At 38.8% G+C, this 20,109-nt stretch overlaps 1 protein-coding gene across 3 annotated transcripts; it reads right to left on the reverse strand.

Annotated features, from left to right (window-relative positions):
- Positions 1-15,256: 15,256 nt before the first annotated feature.
- Positions 15,257-19,045, reverse strand: GPR61 (G protein-coupled receptor 61). 3 transcript variants are annotated; one of them, XM_075195959.1, is made up of 2 exons: positions 18,968-19,045; positions 15,257-18,261 (listed from the first exon to the last, which is right to left on the reverse strand). In XM_075195959.1, exon 2 carries the CDS (start codon positions 17,426-17,428, stop codon positions 16,109-16,111), a length of 1,320 nt encoding a protein of 439 aa, XP_075052060.1. In that variant the 5' UTR covers positions 17,429-18,261; positions 18,968-19,045; the 3' UTR covers positions 15,257-16,108. The 3 variants fall into 3 exon arrangements, with proteins under 3 accessions (XP_075052060.1, XP_075052062.1, XP_075052061.1); XM_075195961.1 differs by having other exon boundaries at positions 15,257-17,654; positions 18,968-19,001; XM_075195960.1 differs by lacking the exon at positions 18,968-19,045 and adding an exon at positions 18,857-18,953.
- Between the last annotated feature and the right edge of the window lie 1,064 nt (positions 19,046-20,109).

A 20,109-nucleotide genomic window follows, 5' to 3' on the forward strand; every position in this document is an offset into this window, starting at 1 on the left:
GGGAAGAGAGGGTAGACAGGTGATGTGTTTGAGGTTTGCTATAGAACGGTAGTGTTCTGATGTATGTGTGTGTGAGGAGTGTGGGGGACCTGGATTAGGTGATATATCACCAGCTAATAGAAGCAGAGTGAGCGAAAGATAGGCAAGGGGATTGTAAGATGTGTGGCCTTTTATTTTCTGGCGACAGGTGGAGGCTGTACTTGTTAGAGATAATAAATAGGACAACAGTTCATGGGTGTTAAATAGAGGTGAGTGGAGTAATGCAGGTGCAATATGAACAAATTTGTGTGTTGGTGGAGGGGTGAAAGATGACACAGTCCTAAAGATCATGCCATGAAATGAGACTAAGAAAAGCAATTTGTGAAACATTGTGATAAAAGGGGTAAAAGCAAAAAGCAAGGGTATTTTAAGAATTACCTCTTAGCAGTATTCCATATAAATAGACAAGTAGTGCAGAAATAGGCTGTGGCAGATGTTGCTTATTGCTGGGAGTAAAAGCAAGTCAAATGTAGTCCAATGTTTGTCCAACTGTGTTGTCTAACTGTGCATTTTCGTCCACTTTGTGAGAAAATCCCACTTAGTGCAGAAATCACACACGTCTAACCCCACATACGTCTCCCCATAGAATGAAGCTAAGATGTAGTCAGTCTAATTTAGGAATACACTACAGATGTGCTAATTGGTCAGCTAATCAAAGGAAAAGAAAACATTTGTGGGAAAGGATAGAGGCCAGATACCTATCATAAATTAGGCAGCAATAAAAGACTGTGCCAACCTAAGTTTAAACAGATAACAGTTTCCTATAACATACTTAAACACAGATTGCAGGGATGAAATTCACAGAATACTACATCATCATCATCAACATTTATTTATATAGCGCCAGCAAATTCTGTAGCGCTTTACAAACATGACATACAATGTGTTAATCTCACCTTATCTTGCTACGGTTTTTTAGTACATAATGAAAGGTAGCTACTTTTCGAAGGAGGTGCTCGAAGCCAGAATCGCTGTAATCCAAGTAAAGATACTTTTTTGTGCACTCATCGCTGCTGAACTCTGATATTAAGATTTACTCAAAAGTTCTTGCAGAACACCTGAACACAGTCTTGCATCATCTGATTCATAATGACCAGGTGGGCTTAATCACAGGGAGGCAGGCCCTCAATAATACCAGACCGGTCGTTATCCATCATGATTGGTCTTATCCATTCCATCACTTCAAAGAAAACCGTGGTCCTAGTGCAATCTCTGGACACAGAGCCATGATCTCAATAAACGCTGTCAAAACCCTTTGCTATTATGAATGGCTATCAAGCAGAGGAGCACAGATGCTGGTTATGAACGACGCAAATTCCTTATATTGTTAATTTCATTGATGTGTTGCACATATATCCCTTTCCTTTACATTAAAAAGTAACTTTTATTACAACCATACTAAAATTGTCCTACAAAGAAAAGCAGCAAAATATTGGTGCGATAATGTGAATAAAGTGCTTTTAAACCTGCTGTATATGCTTCACAAGCTCATATTCAATTCAAACCTTCTGTCTATCCAGTTCGATAAATTAAAATGTATTTTTAAAAATTATTTATCCAAATTATTTATTAGTGTGTGCTATAGCATAGAGTACCAATATATCCTCTAGAATTTTTAATAGGCAGGTTTTAATCATCCTGATTTTGTCAGTACATTTAACATATATGGTCTCAGGCGCGTCAGTATATTGCTAATACGGCATCTCTCAATTGCTCATAGAGTAGAATAGAGACCCATTAAGGTCCCATTAAGCTACTCTTCCTCATAGACAGAGATTATAACTGTATCCCCATACACGGCTCTCTGTATACATGGAGGGAGTAAATTGCTAACTGCCTACTCATTTGCTAATACTTTGGGTGTGGGCAAATTAATATATCTGAGTTGCAAAATTATTGTCGCAATATCGGCTTCCCGGTCTGTAGTATTAAGGAGGAGTGTTATTGGATCTAGAACATATACAGACAAGCGTTTTGCTAAGATTGCTTCTTCCAGCCTATAAAAGTGGCCACTGAGCTCTATTTTTGTTGTATTCATACTTTTCTGTGTGTATTATAAAATGCTTATCTGATCATAGGCTGGACCGAGACATCTCCACATATGATGCCAGGCCGTTGTCTCAGATGCTTCTGCACATGAGCGAGAATATATTATTTATTTTCAGTAATGTACCAATAGCAAGTCTGAAAATATGTTTATACCCTTGTAAGTTGTAAGTTGTAAGTTGATTCTAAGACTCTTTGTTCTCTGAGTATAAAACTGGAATGCAGCCAGAGAGACCCTTGCCTCATGACTGGACCTTGAGGAAGAAAGGTGCTTATTGTTTTTCCAGCTTTCGTATAAAAGAGGGGTCCTGGAAATTGACTGTTACTTGAACATATTGCAAGCTAAGTATTTGATTTACTTTTTGTCTTATGTTATTTTTATCGTAAAAATAAATGTAACCGTCACAATAAATCTTGCATTCATGAGTCATTAACTCTTTGAAACCGAAAGAACCTCATTCAACTTGGAACAAGACCAGACAAGGAATGGCACCAGACAAGGGTGGCCTTTGTCAACCCTGATATTTGCACTGGTTATCGAAATGTGGGCTGTGAGAATCTGCTAATCCTCTGATATCAAGGGCATGCTAGTTGGAATGAAAGAATATAAGGTGTGCTTATTTGCTAATGATGTACTCCTTACATTGACATTCCCCCACATATCCTTTCTAAACCTATTGCAAATTTTTACTGCTTATGCTTTACTCTCAAGTTATAAGAATAATTACTCTAAAACAGTCTCTGGCCGTCCGCTTGCAAACCTCTACTTCGGATATCTTGAAGAGTAACTATATTTTATCCTGGAAACTAACACTAAAATTAAATATTTGGGGATATATATCATCCCTCAGTATGAAACTCTGTATTCTGAAATCTTCCCCCTAATCATCAATTCAGTATAGCTGGATCAGTTCAGGTGGCAGAAGTTAATCGTATTGGGGCTTGTTAGGTAGAAGTACTTAAAATGAATCTGTTGCCTCGCCTACTCTATCTCTTCCAGGCTAGCCCACTTAAAATGCCAATAACCACTTTGGTGCAGCTACAGTCATGGCCAAAAGTTTTGAGAATGACACAAATATTATCTTTCACAAAGTCAGCTACCTCAGTTTTAATGATGCCAATTTGCATATACTCCAGAATATCATGAAGAGTGATCAGATGAATTGTAATTAATTATAAAAGTCCCTCTTTGCCATGACAATGAACTTTATCCCCAAAACAACATTTTCAGTGCATTTCAGCAATACCACAAAAGGACCAGCTGACATCAGGTAAGTGATTCTCTTGTTAACACAGGTGAGAGTGTTGATGAGGACAAGGCTGGAAATCACTCTGTCATGCTGATTGAGTTAGAATATCAGGCTGGAAGCTTTAAAAGGAGGGTGGTGCTTGAAATCATTGCTCTTCCTCTGTTAACCATGGTTACCTGCAAGGAAACGTGCTGTCATCATTGCTTTGCACAAAAAGGGCTTCATAGGCAAGGATATTGCTGCTAGTAAGATTTCACCTAAATTAATAATTTATCGGATCATCAAGAACTTCAAGGAGAGAGGTTCAATAATTGTGAAGAAGGCTTCAGGGCACCCAAGAACGTCTAGCAAGCGCCAGCACCATCTCCTAAAGTTGATTCAGCTGTGCGATCGGAGCATCACCAGTGCAGAGCTTGCTCAGGAATGGTAGCAGACAGGTGTGAGGGCATCTGCACGCACAGTTAGGCAAAGATGTTTGGAGGATGGCCTGGTGTCAAGAAGGCCAGCAAAGAAGCCACGTCTCTCCAGGATAAACATTAGGGACAGACTGATATTATGCAAAAGGTACAGGGATTAGATTGCTGAGGACTGGGGTGAAGTCATATTCTCTGATGAATCCCCTTTCAGATTGTTTGGGTTATCTGGAAAAGCGCTTGTCCGAAGAAGGAAAGGTGAGCGATACCATCATTCCTGTGTCAAGCCACAGTAAAGCATCCTGTGAACATTCATGTGTGGTTGCTTCTCAGCCAAGGGAGTGGGCTAACTCACAATTTTGTCTAACACAGTCATGAATAAAGAATGGTACCAAAACATCCTACAAGAGCAACTTTCCCAACCATCCAAGAACAGTTTTATGAGGAACAATGCCATTTTCCAGCGTGATGGAGCACCATGCCATAAGGCAAAAGTGATAGCTAAGTTGCTCAGGGATCAAAACATCACAATTTTGGGTCTATGGTCAGGAAACTCCCCAGATTTTAACCACATTGAAAATTTGTGGTCAATCGTCAAGAGGTGGGTGGACAAACAAAAACCCACACATTCTGAAAAATTCCAAGCATTGATTAGGAAGGCCGTCAGTCCGTGAGTGGCCCAGAAGTTGATTGACAACATGCCAGGGTGAATTGCAGAGGTCTTCAAAAAGAAGTATCAACGCTGCAAACATTGACTCTTTGCATAAACTTAATGTAATTGTTATTAAAAGCCTTTGACACTTATGAAATGCTTGTAATTTTACTTCAGTATACCATAGCAACATCTGACAAAATGGTATTAAAGCACTGAAGCAGCAAACTTTGTGAAAACCAATACTTGTGTCATTCTCAAAACTTTTGGCCATGGCTGTGCATAGGTGATTTATCCAGATTGTGTGGCAGACTAAACCCCATGCTTCTTCTACATATGCAGAACTGCCTCCAATGGTGGGAGGGGATTTTCCAGATATCCGTCTTTATTAACTAGGGACTCACCTAAACCAAGCTGTGGTCTGGTTTTTAAACAAAAATGTTCTGAGATGGAGAAACAGGGAAGCCTCAACATGTAAACTTCTCTTTTTTGGTGTCAACAGTTGGCCCAGAGTTAGGTTTTTTCTAGTACAGGTACATGCTGTCACTGCTTTTATGTGCCAAATTTGGGATCACTGCAAATTTAATTTTGGGATTACCTCACTACTCAATTACACCTCTATGGAATAAACCTGATTTGTTGTGTGTAAACCTGATTTGAGCAGCTTCCACTTCTGTATTTGTCTGAGAGGCATGTTGGTGTCAGTAGCTGAGAGAGGGTACTAGCACTGAATTGCTGTTTGGAGGCTTCTGGGGTACCTCTTTGGTAAGTTGGCTCTCAATTTAAAAACACATATGTATGGCCCAAATATATGGGACTCTCATTGTTTAGAGTAGGACCATCCTATTAGCAAAAGCGCCTTGGCGTGGCGGATGGCTTAAACATACATTTGCAAATGTGTGCAACAAAGACTTTTGCATTTTTATCTACAGTAGAAATGGCAGATCTGTTGCTGGCTACAGCAGTGTGCTGGGGAAAAAATGTTGTAAATAAAATATTTTGTGGACTCCGTTCTTAAGCCTAACATAACTATTCCTCTATCTCCATTTGAGTCTTCATGTATCTCCATTTGAGTCTCTTGAAGGGCATTATATCCATGCTCTACAACCTATTAGTGACCACTAAACCAACCACTGTTCCGAAGCACAAGACTAGTTGGGAAGTTAACCTGGGCAGACCACCAACAAAGGACACATGGTCTATTGTGAAAGAAAAGTCCCTGAATACTCAATTTGCTAACTTGTTACGGAGAAGTTGTATAATGTATATTATTGGTGGTACCAGGTTCCCACCAGGTTAAAGAGAATTTATGGAATGTCTTCTGAACAATGATGTAGAGGCTGTGGTGAGATAGGATCCTTTGTCCACAGCTGCCATGTAGCAATGTTTAAAGTTCGGGATGCTCAAACCTCCTGTGCAGTTCTCTGCAATAACCAAAGTGTAAGCCTTGGGCAGTTTCCTGCCCATACAAATTACAAGGTGTGGTGCTTTAAGAATTTTACCAGATATCGGAGAACTTGAAAGGAGAGAGTCTGAAAGAGGTGTAACAGTATGGGTAGCACATTCGCTTTAATGGAATTGATGCAGCCTATCCAGGATATATAATGGCAACTCCAGGTGTCAAGGTCGTATTTAATCTGGGAGAGCAGTTGCAAAAATAAAAAGTTGTTAGAACTCTGAGGTACTTAATCTTGTTTTGGTACCATTTGAAAGGTTAGTTTTATTCCAGGATACTCTTATTGTATCTGAGATATAGAATTCTAGGGTACTAATTCTATATCCTGAATTGCGACCATATTGTTCGATTTCCTTAACGAATATTGTGAAATTACTGTGTCGGAACTGCCAAAGTGCATTTTTATGCTCTATGCTGCCAACTTTTATATCTGCAATCTCCTTCAAAAACTGCTTCTCATTTCTAATGGACAGTGTTACTCCACTTTGATTTACTATTTTCTATCTCTCCACTTTGGAATAATTTACAAATAACAGGACAGTTCTGGACTAATTAGGAAGGCACCTGCTTAATTATCTTTCTTGCACTAACATATTGTGATTATAATAACTAATTACTTAGAATAAATTTTGGCTCTCCAATCTGTAATGCAAGGTGGAAACAATTGTATAAAGATATTGACATTCTGTTACTCTGGTATTAACAATTCTAGACACACAAGAACTGACATGTATAAGTACCACATTAGAATTACCACCAGTTATATAGTATCTTAATACACCCTTGCTGTCAGCCCTTTACCCTTCATATTCCCCTGTATATTGTGCCTATATTTTATACTGTAACATACTTTGCTAATTTCTACTGAAAGATACAGAGGGACCAGGCTGCATCCCATTCCCCACTCACACTTGATTTTTAGAAGCACTACTCACTAAATATTATTTATCTCTAATCTGTTTTCAGTATCTTCTCACAGAAAGGGGCTCAATAACAGCAAAAATCAGTGAGGAAAGGGAGTACCCTTGTCTCATACCATTGGTTGTTCCAAAGGAGAAGTAACTCGATTTGCTATGACAGTCGTTGTAAGGGAATGATCTAGAGCCGAGCTCCTGTTGACGAACTTCCCAGAAATTCTGATTGCCCTCAGCACCTTTGTGACGATCATGTACTATTGCTATTTTCCCTTAATATTCAGGTATGAATGTATGTATATTGCATGTAACCTTGTACTGTAATCTCAACGTGTGATTGCTAAATGACATGAGTCTGAACCTATGCAAGTGTCAATAATCTTTTAAAATTAGACAGTGACAGATAAGCATATCTGAAGAGTTTTTTGTATACAGAGGATGTGGACCTGTCTGGCCAAACAGAACGAGCAGAGGTGAGAACTTAGGCCCTGTGGACATTCCAAATCTCAGGACATCCATAACTCACTTCAGGAAAGCTCTTTCATTTGGGAATCATTCTGACTTAATTGTAAATTTAATTCCTAAGGTGGGGTGAAGAGACTGTATGAAGGGTTTAAAATCTTCTTCACCGTACAGTTTTGCTTATTCTGTTTGTGCTTATTCTGGAGAACTGAGATCTGGTTGCTGCACTCAGTTTGTTTCTACCTTGCATTTCCAAAAACTGTGTTACCCTTGCCAGAAATATCTTCAGTGTACTAGTTCATATTCTGCATTGCCTCGGACTGTCATATTCCTGCATGATTCCTGTGTTTCCTTGTGACTATTCATCATACCAGAAAAACTTCAGATATTGTGTCTATTTCCTGCCTGTTTGGGAACTCTTGAATAAACTCTATATTGTTTGTAACTGCAAAATGGCTTGTTAATACTCTGATTTTCCTAACAGCATCTCCATAACTTTAGTTCAGCTTGACTTGATCGCTAGGTCCCAGGTGTTGAAGAACAGATTCAGATTGTCGCAGTGGGAGGGCAGCTAAGGAACATTCCCATGGTCAAAGTCCACTTGGATTGGGGATATGACTAAAGTCAAGCGGAACTGGGCATATTGGAAGGATTCCCCTCTGAAGTTATCCTGAGTAATTAACTTGGCTTAAAGCGGTGATGGACGAACCCGCCTGTCATTTATGTAAAGTAAGTACTATTTTAGGGGTTAAGGTTAGGGTTAGTGTCACGAACACGCTCCCAGCTGCCGTGACTTTGGGGTGTTCGCTGTATGAGGTCAAACACGATTTCAGCCCGCAGTCTCTCTCATCTATCACACAGGTTATCGCCCCCAAACACAGCGCTCTCACACCCCCAGACACTTCAAGGTTCAGCCACCAGATATTGGGTATGGGCAATAGGACGCCTATACACTGTCCCACACTGGCACACAGGCTTCTAGTTATCCACAAACTAACAAGACCCACACCAGCACACACAGGGTTAACTCTTCACACCTCCAGACTGTTACACAAATGTAAATACAAGCACACACAGCTTTAATCAAACGTATCAACAAATCACACACTGGCATTCCAAGGGTTAACCTGGACGAGCAATTTCTTTTAAACAGGCAATGGATTCTTTAGAGTATCAAGGACGCAACTTATTAAATTATAGATTTAATATACAAAAAGTACAGGGCATTCAGATATAAAGAAAAATAATGAGTAAACAATTAATAAATTTGACATAACAAGCAAAACAGTTTAAAATAAAAAGGATTACATTCAGATTTTCACTTACATGAATTGCATTCTGGCCAAGGGGAATTGGCTATGAAGATGGACAGCTTATCAATGTAACTTGATTTCCCCAAAAGTCTGACAGTTTTTTCCTTCAGAACACAGATTTTTAAGCAAACTCAAATGGGACGGCATTCACAGGGGCAGTATAAATGCTAATGTGGGGGCGGAAATGTCCCCTGGGTGTCACCTCAGGTTTGTTCAAACTATTCCTAAATTTTGACCTGTTGGTAATTCTTCACAGATATATCTCAGAGAAATAACACCCCCCTCAATAAACCGGTCATAATCTCCCGCCCGTTTAAATACCAAACATGATGAGATTACAACAATATCCAATCTCATCCTGAAATACATGGTTGTTCCCTGTGTAGTTGGTATCTATGTTTTAAGACCCTTGTGTGGTTTTTGCCCCTCCGTACGGAGTGGCAGAGGGATTTCCTTTCAAGTTCATATTTCTATATACCTGCATAAAGACCATGCAGATTTTTATACCAGAGTCTCCAGGATTTGCACCTAGGCATATGGCTCTACAATTTACACCCAGGAGTTAGTTTGTGTTTACACTACCTATTGAAAGGAAGTCAATTAGCTAGGGAAATACAGGATCAAATACAATGGATGTCTGTGATCTGCATATCTTAAGCTGGTCTCTGCACAAAGTGTTTGCCTGACTCAATTACCTCCTCCTGGGCTCATTTGGTCACACATTTAGGTATTCATGCAAAGATTTATTTGGGTCCTGACATTCAATATTCTATTTCAGCATATCAGATTTATGCTCTCATCCTGACAGTTAGGATTAGGGTTATCCCTAACTTCTAACCCTAATATCCCTAACACCCCTAACCCCTAAAACTGCACTTACTTTACATAAATGACAGGGGGGTCTGTCCATCGCCGATGTAAGACAAGTTGTGTTTCCTGATGCAGTCATTTTCTCAAGCCGGCAAGACAGGGAGTCGTGATGTGAAGTCTTCCGCAATCCGGTAATTGTTTTTCACAGATAGGTGTAGTCTTCATTCGGAATCCTTATGTCATTCTGTTTTGTGTTGGGGTAGTCAGTACCGATAATAGGTACTACACCCGATGATCGGAGGTGTTGGAGGAGCTACAGCCCCAATATACTAGCAATCTTGGGCACACTTATCTAGTGGTCCACCTTGTAATAGTTCTTTAGGGTTGTCTAGTGTGGTGAATCCCCTGGCTGTTTGTTAATTTCATTTTACTCTTGGATGATCTTTAAATACCTCTATTTTTAAAGATTAATGGCTGCCAATTTGCCAACTGTGCTCTAGAAAGCTAAAGGGCCCTAATCACCATGGCCTGTTTTCTTGTTCCATTATCCTAGCAAGTCTCTCAAGCTTCATACATAGAACCCTAAGGTTGGTCTGTAAGTGTCATAACATTCACCATTCACTCACCACTGTAGTGATTGAATCAATGTGTGCAAGTGGTAACAATTGTTCCTCACCTGAAAGCTGTATGCAGTCTGTTAGATGCACAGTCACCAGCATGTTTCCTTCAATGAGTTTGCTGATCCAGAATTCTCATGTTTTTGACTCGATGCAGATCCTCTGTTACTCTGTGCATCATTGTCTCTGCTGATCTGTAATGGTGTAAGCATGAAGCAGTTCTAGAGAAGTGAAACACCCCAGTCCACATCACAGAATTAGCAGCCAATGAACGCATAAAATTTCTCTGTCTTGAAGTAACCAATAAATATGTTCCTGTAGTGGCATGATCTATTTCATAGTCTGCCGTCTGCTTTCTTTGATGTCAGAACCATGACCCTCTTACGTCCTGCCACCTGTAACTCACTGCCTCTGATAACCTCTTACGCCTAACTTACATTACTTCTGATAAACCCACCAACTATCCTCTCAATCTATGCAATGTATCTGCAGGTAGAGCATCCCAAGAAAGGTGCAGGGGCTGAGCAAGGACATCATGTAGAAAGAAGGTGCATCTAGTGTGCACAGCAATTAAGGAGTATTCTTAGGGGAGGGTAGTTTAGGGTGGACTAGTTCTTCAGAAAGGGCTGAGCATGCGTTATCTATGCATTTTGCCAGACACCGACATACAGCGCATGTAAGCACGCAAACTTTAGCACCTTACCTAAGCCTGTCAGATTTTCTAGCCACACTTCATTAACACCATTCTATAGCTTTGTTGATCCTAACAAAGAACATACGGAATATAGTGCCTCTATTTTTCCTTGTTCCCTCAGTTCACTATATTCTACTAATGTACAAATAAAACCTGCTATACATGTATGTAGAGGGAAAGATACACCTCTTATCCTCTCACACCTCTGGTGACATGCGTTATCTGCTAATTCCAAATGTAGCCATTCATATAGCAGATGTTCAACTTTCAGATTGAAGTGTATCTCTACATGAGCAGGGCCTTCTCTACCCGTTGTCTTACATCTGCACCTTCTTCATCAAGATGTTTTTATGTATGATTTATTGTATAGACTGTCCCGTGCCTTACAAATAAACAACAATGATGATGGCTTACTTAGCTACCAAACAATACCAAAATAGAGTGGTTTTGTTAGTGCCATGAGAAAGCTAGGGCTGTATTTAGAGGAGTCACACTGTTGGCATGGCATGGGGTACATGGAGTACTGTGTCCTGTTCAACCCCTATTATTTTATGTTACATGAGTAGTAAGTTTAAGTCGTGAAGGAAACTGCCTTGAGCAGAGCTTGAAGCAAAGAGATTGTCTCTATATTAGGTATATCTATTTTTGTTAACGTTTTGTAGTTATTCCATCATTCATGGAGATAATATTCATTTATACATTTTTTTGCAAACTTTTCTATAGGGTGAAGATGATGCATCACATTTGGTTTTCATGTATGCTGTTTTTTATATTGTAATGTACAAAAAACAAAACATAGTAAAATCACACTTTCTTACTGTTTATTCCTGTCTTCCAGGAGATGTGGACGACATGTTTGAAAGAAGAGGTGAACATGACTTGATATCTCCATCTGCAGCATCAGGTGGGTCCGGCAATGTGTATTATGGTGCCAATTGCGCCATTGTGTCCCTGCCCACTAATTCTTCACTAAGGTGGTCATGAATGATGACGTGATTTGCATCATCACAGAACATCCCTGCAGGCAGGTAAGCCCATTTGCAGGAGATATTACTACTGTCTCTCAAGTCTGGGAGGCCTTTTCCTAATTTGAGAGTCTAAGACAGTGGGCATTTAGGATTAAAACACAGAATAGAACATATACAAGGGTAGTGTAGAAATGCAGTAGCCTGTTTTCTATTTTATATAATCTCATTATTGACATTCTGCAATATGTATTGGGTCTCATTTAGAAGTGAATGCATTTGAGGTCCAAAATTCCATAGAAAAAGACCAAGCAAAATGTGTACTTATGTGTATATGTTTGCCGTATTTCAAGATCTGTTCAGTGCAAAAACCGTATGATTTGTGCCTAATCTACTACAGTTGCAACAAGTGTGTAAGCTTACACTGCATGATAGCCTAGAGATGCGGCTTCACAGTGTTAATAGTAAATGCTAAAGTTACATTATTCTATTTGTACTTAATATAATAATCTAATGAAGTGTCATATACACAAGAGAGAGAAATGTAAATAAGGTAATGCGATGACTGATATAAAATGAGAGATGCACAGGTGATTGTGGATATAGTTGATGTGGTTATAGTTGTTAGGAGAGTATGTATAGTTATCTATAATATGTAATATAATACACTTGATGTACCCACAGCAGCTAGGTTTCTGTATATTAGTTTTATATAATGGAATGCTTCAATATTAACTGCCATATCAAACACTATTGGCCACGGCTAATATAGCTGCAACGCTAATGGTAAGTACTACAGCTTGAGGGATCAATAGACAAACAACTGATCAGAAGTTGCTAGATAATGCTGCTGATTGTCATCATCATCATCATCATTGTGTATTCTTGCACCAGCCCTTTAGTACCTGCAAGAACTATGCCTCCTAAAAGGCGGATGCATCCATTTCTATTGTGACACAATTACGTGAACATTACTTTACTGTACACAGTCTATGCTTGTCTACCCCACTTGCACCTATTGTAAGGGGATGCAAGCCAACAATATGGAAAAATCTATATATTGAGATATGCAGACACATTTTTTATACTCTCCAAGACTCTACAATCGCTAGTGAAGTATTTATTGTTCTTGAAGCACATGTATTAAATATTGTGAGTGAATAAGAATCTAACAATCTATTCCATTGTTTTTTACTGAATAAATGGTTGGTAGATACCAAGTAACAAAAAAGAAAAGTTGACACTGTGCAATGCTGGCCCTAGCATGTTCTTAGTTTACCTATACATTAAACAGAACTCTGATCACATGTTTTGAAGATGAGATAGATAATATCTAATATATATCAAAGGCACTGTAAATAAAATCTAACATGTTATAGCCAGTAAGAACAGTAACTGATATTGGTACTAGAAGGGAGAGTTAAATAAAAAAAATAAAAAAAAAAGATATTTTCAGGAACATATGCAGCCAAATGCTTAGCTGAACTGTGAAAAAATCCACATTGAATATGGTGGCAGTCGTAATTGCAACAATGGAAATGTTGGCACTTAACCTGCCGACATGAAAATGCCGACATTATAACAGCAATGCCAGCTGGTTTGCTGGCTATACCCCAGACCCGCCAGCATTGCTCTTATAATGTTGGCATTGTCATTGGCGACATTATGCATGTCACCAATCACGCTGTACGCATTGTCCACCTGTCAGCATAATAGAAGTGTCAGCATTTAGCCTGCTGACATTGTCATGTCGCCAGGTTAAGCGCAGATAATTACACTGTCGCAGTTATGTACCCTGCCCCATTGAATAGACTATATTTACTAGGTATAACCATTAAGGAAGTTTGTCTACTTCTATTAGAAACATGCATTTACCTTTACTTTGGTGGATAATATCAGAGTTAGAGGAGAAATGTGAAGGTATAACCAGAGACACATTGATAATAAATAATTTATTCCCACCCTGTGATTTAAGTTTACACATAAAAAATATAATATTTAATCATGATCCATCACATACTGCTTGGGAAATAAAAGCTGGTGTAGGAATAGGGTTCCTGTCTGTCTGGTTTCACCTTGTTTGTTTTGGAATGCCCTGTATGGGTTTCATTAAAGTGATGTAAATCTTTACCAGTACTCAATTGAGAACACATGCATGTAGGTCAAATAGATTAGCAAGAAGAGGGAAAGAGAATAATAAATACAGAGGGAGCATCCTTTACCCCCAATTAATGTCAATATATTGTTAGCTAGATCTTAATCTTATTAACCCCTAGGATTACAATTTTGCAAGTGGTTTCAAACAGAACTATCTGGAACAGGCTCAGTTAATACATTGGTGCAAAATGTATAACTGAGTACAATTACAGGACCAGGAAGTGCAGCCTTGAATTTTACATGTGCTCTTTATTGGTCACCTATATGGCTATCACAAATTCACAAGGTGGCAACTCTAGGTGGGACAGGAATTGTTAAGCAGAAAACTAGACAGCAGAACACAAAAGGGACAATTGATAATAGTGGTAAGAATAAAAGGGAAGGATGTAGTCCAATTAAATCATGGATACAGACCTTACTCGGTATTCCTGAGCCTTTGCACCTGGTGTACAACAAGGGTCATAGGTTTGTATGCTTCTGATTATAGAACACCACCAATATCATATCCATGTCAGTCCTTCAACATTCACAGCAAAAACTGGTAAACAAAAGTGTTTTAATAGTAAAATGTTGATAGGTTTCCAATGCCTAATTTGCATACTGAAGAAGAAAACATCTAAAGTCTATATATCTCCATGTTTAAACACACCAATATAATTAGTAGTGCCAGATATAACCAGTTTGTTGAAATTGGTTAGAATCATTTTAATATTTTTACTCTTACAAAAGAATCAGAGACATTCTACTGTTAACTAATAATTTACCTTTAGAAAGGAAATTAAAATAGTTTATTTGTTAATAAGCCAAAGCAAGAAAATGGATTATAGTATATGAATAAAGAGATGAGGATAGTGCAATGAATTGCAAATTATTTTCAGCTTGAAATTTAGCTAGTCCAGGGGGTAAATGTATTAAACTGAGGATTTTGACTTTGCAGAGGAGATTTAAAACGGCAATGTCTTTAAAGGGAAAACTTGACTTTAAAGACCATGCCATTTTAAATTTCTCCCTTGCAAAATTCGCAGGAGAGCCATTGTAACATTTGTATTGATCATGAGTGACAAAGAAATCTGAGTATTTTTGAAAACGGTACCTTCAATAGAGTTCAGAAAGTTACATGTTCATCTAAAGCTTGTAAGCCAGGGAGCCGGACCACATGAGAGGAAGTTTAAAAAATACACATTTATTGGTACAAACATAAACACTGTTAAGATTCTGCAACCAGCACTAGGTTTTTTTTGGCAAAGATTTGCATTTTGTGTTCCAAATCCAGATTTGACATCACAGTCAAAGAATTAGCTTTCACATGCGCTAAAATACAATCAAGTACAATCAGTTCTACTTGTAAAATCGGTTTGGTATTCTGCTGGATATTTTTGGGTGGGATTGTTTCTTTTGGCCATAATCTAAAATGAAATATTCAGACATTAGGTAAAGACCTAATTTACACACACAAATATATATATATATATATATATATATATATATATATATACTATATATAGTAAGTTGTGTTGCTTTTGAAATGTAAAGGGGTTGAACACCTTTGTAAGCCTTAGTAGTTAGGTAAACCTCATCCTAGATCTATCTGTCAACTTGCAGGATCCAAAAGGGGTACGTAATAAATTTGACTTTGAATAGATTGGCCAGATCTCCTGTCCATTCATTAGCCACTTTCACTATTTACATACAGAGTGCAAGTATGAATCTTCCAACCAGTTCTTAGCATTCTCCTCTTCTGCCTTTCAGCAGTAGTAGTAAACATGGGCAGTTTGGTAACAGTGAAGGTGGGAAAATCTAAGATACAGAGGAATGCCAATGATTACATGGCCAGAGGTGTGACTAGCAAGAGTTGTATAAAGGTGTACAACTAATTTAAGTAAAAATGCAACACAACTTTATTATTACATTAATTAGTTTTGTTGATTCATCCAAAGTTATTTTTGCAATGCAAGAACTACATAAATTTCACTATAATTCATAGGACCATGGCTGTCCATGTAGCAGCTTGTATGTCAATACACTTTTCCAAAGGCTTATGGCATAACTAATACACTAGGTTCCAGCTTGTAAGGGTGTAGATATATGTAATGGAGTGAGTAAACTGGCTTCCCTTTTCTTCTAGCACATGTTAATAAAGGCTATCACAGTCTACCTAATATTCAAAGAGAAGAGGATTATGGATGTGTACTTAGAATCAGAAATGGATATAGGGGTGGTTTTGTGTCATGTAGTAGGAAATGTTTAGGGGGATGGATTCTGCATTATACCACACTTTTGTCAAGAAGATTGTCAAGAGCAGGGAAAGTTGCACTAAGGGTCATGTTTTTGGAGATGGGCCAATATTAGTATAGTCTCTGCCCACTGTTGTCAAATCCCATGGTTGTTCTAAAAATTCTGAAGTTTCCTCTGCAATCTGTCCTGGAATACGAAAGTCTACAGCGGGTTGTTCCCCTTTAGGGGGAATGTGGACAGCTGCCCGAGTTTCTGGGGGGCAGCCAGTTCCCTGCAAAAACTGCAGGAAATTTTCTTCAATAGAGCCTTCTCGGCTAGGCAATCGAAGCTCATCCTCCCCTGCACCTGCCCGCTTGAAGAAACAGCCAACCCACCTTCCCAGCTCTTCACGGATTTGACGGTTCAGGCAGCCATAAAATATTGGGTTAGAGGCAAAGCAAAGAAACCCCATCCATGTGACGGCCCACTCCACTTGTGATCCAGGTGGTGGAGGAGGAGAACGGAGTGCAGCATATAAGTGGAAGCCAAAATAAGGTAGCCAACACAAAAGGAACTGACCCCCTACTGCAGCCAATACAGCTGCTGCTTTCCCACCACTTCCTGAACCACCAGCTAACACCCGTTGCTGAGGTGTTCCACGTGTGGCTCCTGATCCTGTCACCATGGTGGAACGGCTGCTGAGAGACTCTGAGCGCCTGCGCTGAGGTGAGGTGTCCATCCAAGTGGGAAGAGGTCCTTGATGGAGGGCAGCAACTCGTGCCACTTTGAACATGCTGCAGTAGACAACAATGATGATGGTAAGAGGCAGTAAGAAATAAAAAGAAGAATAAAAGAGAAGAAATCCTGCTCGGAAGACACTGTTGCCACCTCCCTGCAGGCTGCAATGTCCAGGGACAGGAGGGTTCCATCCAAGAATGGGGATTAGGGATGTGAGCACGGCCTTAATCCAGACAAAAGCTAGAACCCAACTGACCAGTCCCATGGTCATCTTGACTTGGTATCTCATAGGATGCACCACATAGTAATATCTCTCAATATTGATGGCAGAGATTGATAGAATTCCAGTGCTGGTCAGACAAACACTCAGGAAAAGATAGGCACGGCAGGCCATCTGCCCCAATCCCTGCCCCTCATACAGGGAAGTTCCTCCACTCCCTAACATTGCCAAGGGCATAAGTGTAAGTGCAGCCAAGAGATCCACCACACACAAGTGGAAGACCAGAACAAACTTCCTGAGGGATGGAGTCTTCATGATGACCCCCATGACAGCCACATTCCCAGCCACTGCCATTAGGTCCATAAGAAGCATGATGACGAGGACTCCATATTGGGGATTTGTTGTAATAGGGCTCCCTGAAGCATTGAAGGACAAGTTCCAAGTGAGAGAGGAAAGGGAAGTATCCATGAGGATGATTTGGGTAAAAGGTCACCATCACCCTCTTTCTCACGGGACCATCATCCATTATACCCCGAGGAGCGAGGTAGGACCTGAGAGAAATAGTGGAAAAGAGAGAGAGCACACGGAGAGTGGAGAAATAAGGAACACAAATAGGGTGAAGAGCAAGGAAGGAAGTGCAGAAATGTAAATAAATAAGATAAAGCAAAAGACTCAGCTGAAGGAAATAGGGAGGCTAAAGACAAATAACAGGAGAATAGAGAGAAAATAAGAGGGAAAGGTTAAAGGACAAGGTGAGAGGAGAGAAAAGGAAGTATAGTCAAAATTTGTCACATTTCGGGCAGATATTTGTCACATACAGATGTTCCCTGGGCGAGTGCAAAAATATTCTGCCACATATTGCAAAAAAACATTACTCCCGAATTAAATATACTGCCGTCATCCCTGTATAGTATTTTTTCTTTATTAGGGCCTTTTGATCTATGTTACTGACATATAATCCAATTGGATGTTTATTGTAATCTTCATAATATTTCTTATTACAGTAGATCATTTTACTCCTCATAAAAATGTATATCTCAGTGTCTCTTTAATCTGTAGATATTCATTCGGTAGTAAGGCAGTATTCTTTACTCCCTCAGATTAATAACGTTTTCTTGGAATAAATGTTTTCCTCATGCAAAAGCATTACTCTTTCAGGTATCTATTCTGATATAAGATAGGGGTTCCTGAGCCGAATCCATAGGTGCTGTCTTCGCTGAAGGCTTTTCTTAAAAACAAAAAGAGACTTTTCCTTTAAATCGACACAGGCTGCTCTCTGGCTTTCTGCTAATGTATATGACCTGGAATGAAAAAGCATGGGGGGTTAATCCCAATGTGCTGGATGTAATAAGCAACCAAATGCAAGATGTTTCAGTATGAAAAAGGATCAATGGGGTAATACTAGCTGTTATATATTGATATATATATATATATATATATATATATATATATATATATATATATATATATATAATGTACAAATAAAGGATTTCTATCTATCTATACTAACATACACATGCACATACATACACACTACACACGCACACACACATACAAGGAGATTATACATCTAGATGCAATATATATATATATTTATATTTCGATAGACATATATAGATATATACATATAGAGGATAGGTATAGATGGATAGATAGATAGATAGATAGATAGATAGATAGATAGATAGATAGATAGATATGTGTGTATGTATAGATATATATATACATACATATATATATATATATATATATATATATATATATATGTATATCACTTGTTGTTATTTACAGACCCTATGAAATAATACAACACAATTACCCACACCTCCCTCTAAGGACATCTGACTATCCGACCACCCTTTAAGCTATACACCTGCATGTACCTCTTTTTCCTACCTTCATTTGGGCATCTGCCTGCTCCACTGACCCTCAGCGAAGGCAAAAATATGGCAACACTGCCAGCATGTTTAGAGTTATTTCCGGAACCCACTTGTTTTCCCCACATACCTGTCTGCAGGAGCCGAAGCTGCATCCAGGGAGCAGGAGACCAGAGAAGCAGCTCAGCCCCTAACCATCTAATGCACAGCACTGCAGTGAGGGAGCAGACAGGCACAGGGTCCTATAGTCACTCAGATTAACACAGCATCACCAAGTCTATGTCACAATGGGGGATCCACTCTCCCTTGTGCATGAAACTGACACATTTAGCAAGTTCTTCTCTATTTTGCTTTAACTTAAAACACTGAGGGGTTTTGTATCATAAACAGAATGAAGTCCTGGCCTGTGCCGTTGCAGAGATACAGTGTCCTTCTCATTTAATTGTGACATAAACAAACAAAGTGGGTTCTTTTACTCATTAGTTTTAGCAAATTGAGGCAGTGTCTTGGATTTATTTTTCAATTTACACATTTTCAGTAATACATATGTGCCAAGAAACATTTCTCCATATGCATGTGCATATTCATTCTTCAAAGCAAAATATAATGTCATCAGTTGACATTAATATAACAGTGCCACATTTTAGTCACGGAATCACAAACCACTGCATAAAAGAAACACAATTGTTGGTAGCATTCAAAGCCTCCTTGCAGCATAGTGTACTAAATATTAAGCATTAACACTTTCTGAATGATGCAGACAACGTTGAAATTGACACAAAGTAAAGAATGTCATAAAATGTGTGCGTGTATAGGTCCAGTTTCTTACATTCATTTTTGGACGATCAGGATAAAAGGCATCTAGCGGTCTTTAAAAGCGCACATTGATCGCTTAATTCTAACGCCCATCTGTACCAACCCTAAAAAATACATGTGTGGTCAAGTACTGACATTTTTCTTTCCAATTTTTGCTTCCAAAATAATGACATTACAATTGCATGCCATCATATTTGAGTGATTCATTTCTCACATAAGGGGATACCATGTTTTGCCTACCATGCTGTTTTTATCATAATTCATGTTTAGGTACAATTTATTATTAATTAAGAGTCAGTAGTGCACACCTTGGCATGTTGGGGTTAAATTCTAGTTGCTGCCTTCATTTTATATATATATATATATATATATATATATATATATATATATATATATATATATACATTTATGTCTTTATATATATATATATATATAGATATAGATATAGATATAGAT

Source organism: Mixophyes fleayi, chromosome 2 (assembly GCF_038048845.1).
Source record: "Mixophyes fleayi isolate aMixFle1 chromosome 2, aMixFle1.hap1, whole genome shotgun sequence".
Taxonomy (NCBI): domain Eukaryota; kingdom Metazoa; phylum Chordata; class Amphibia; order Anura; family Limnodynastidae; genus Mixophyes; species Mixophyes fleayi.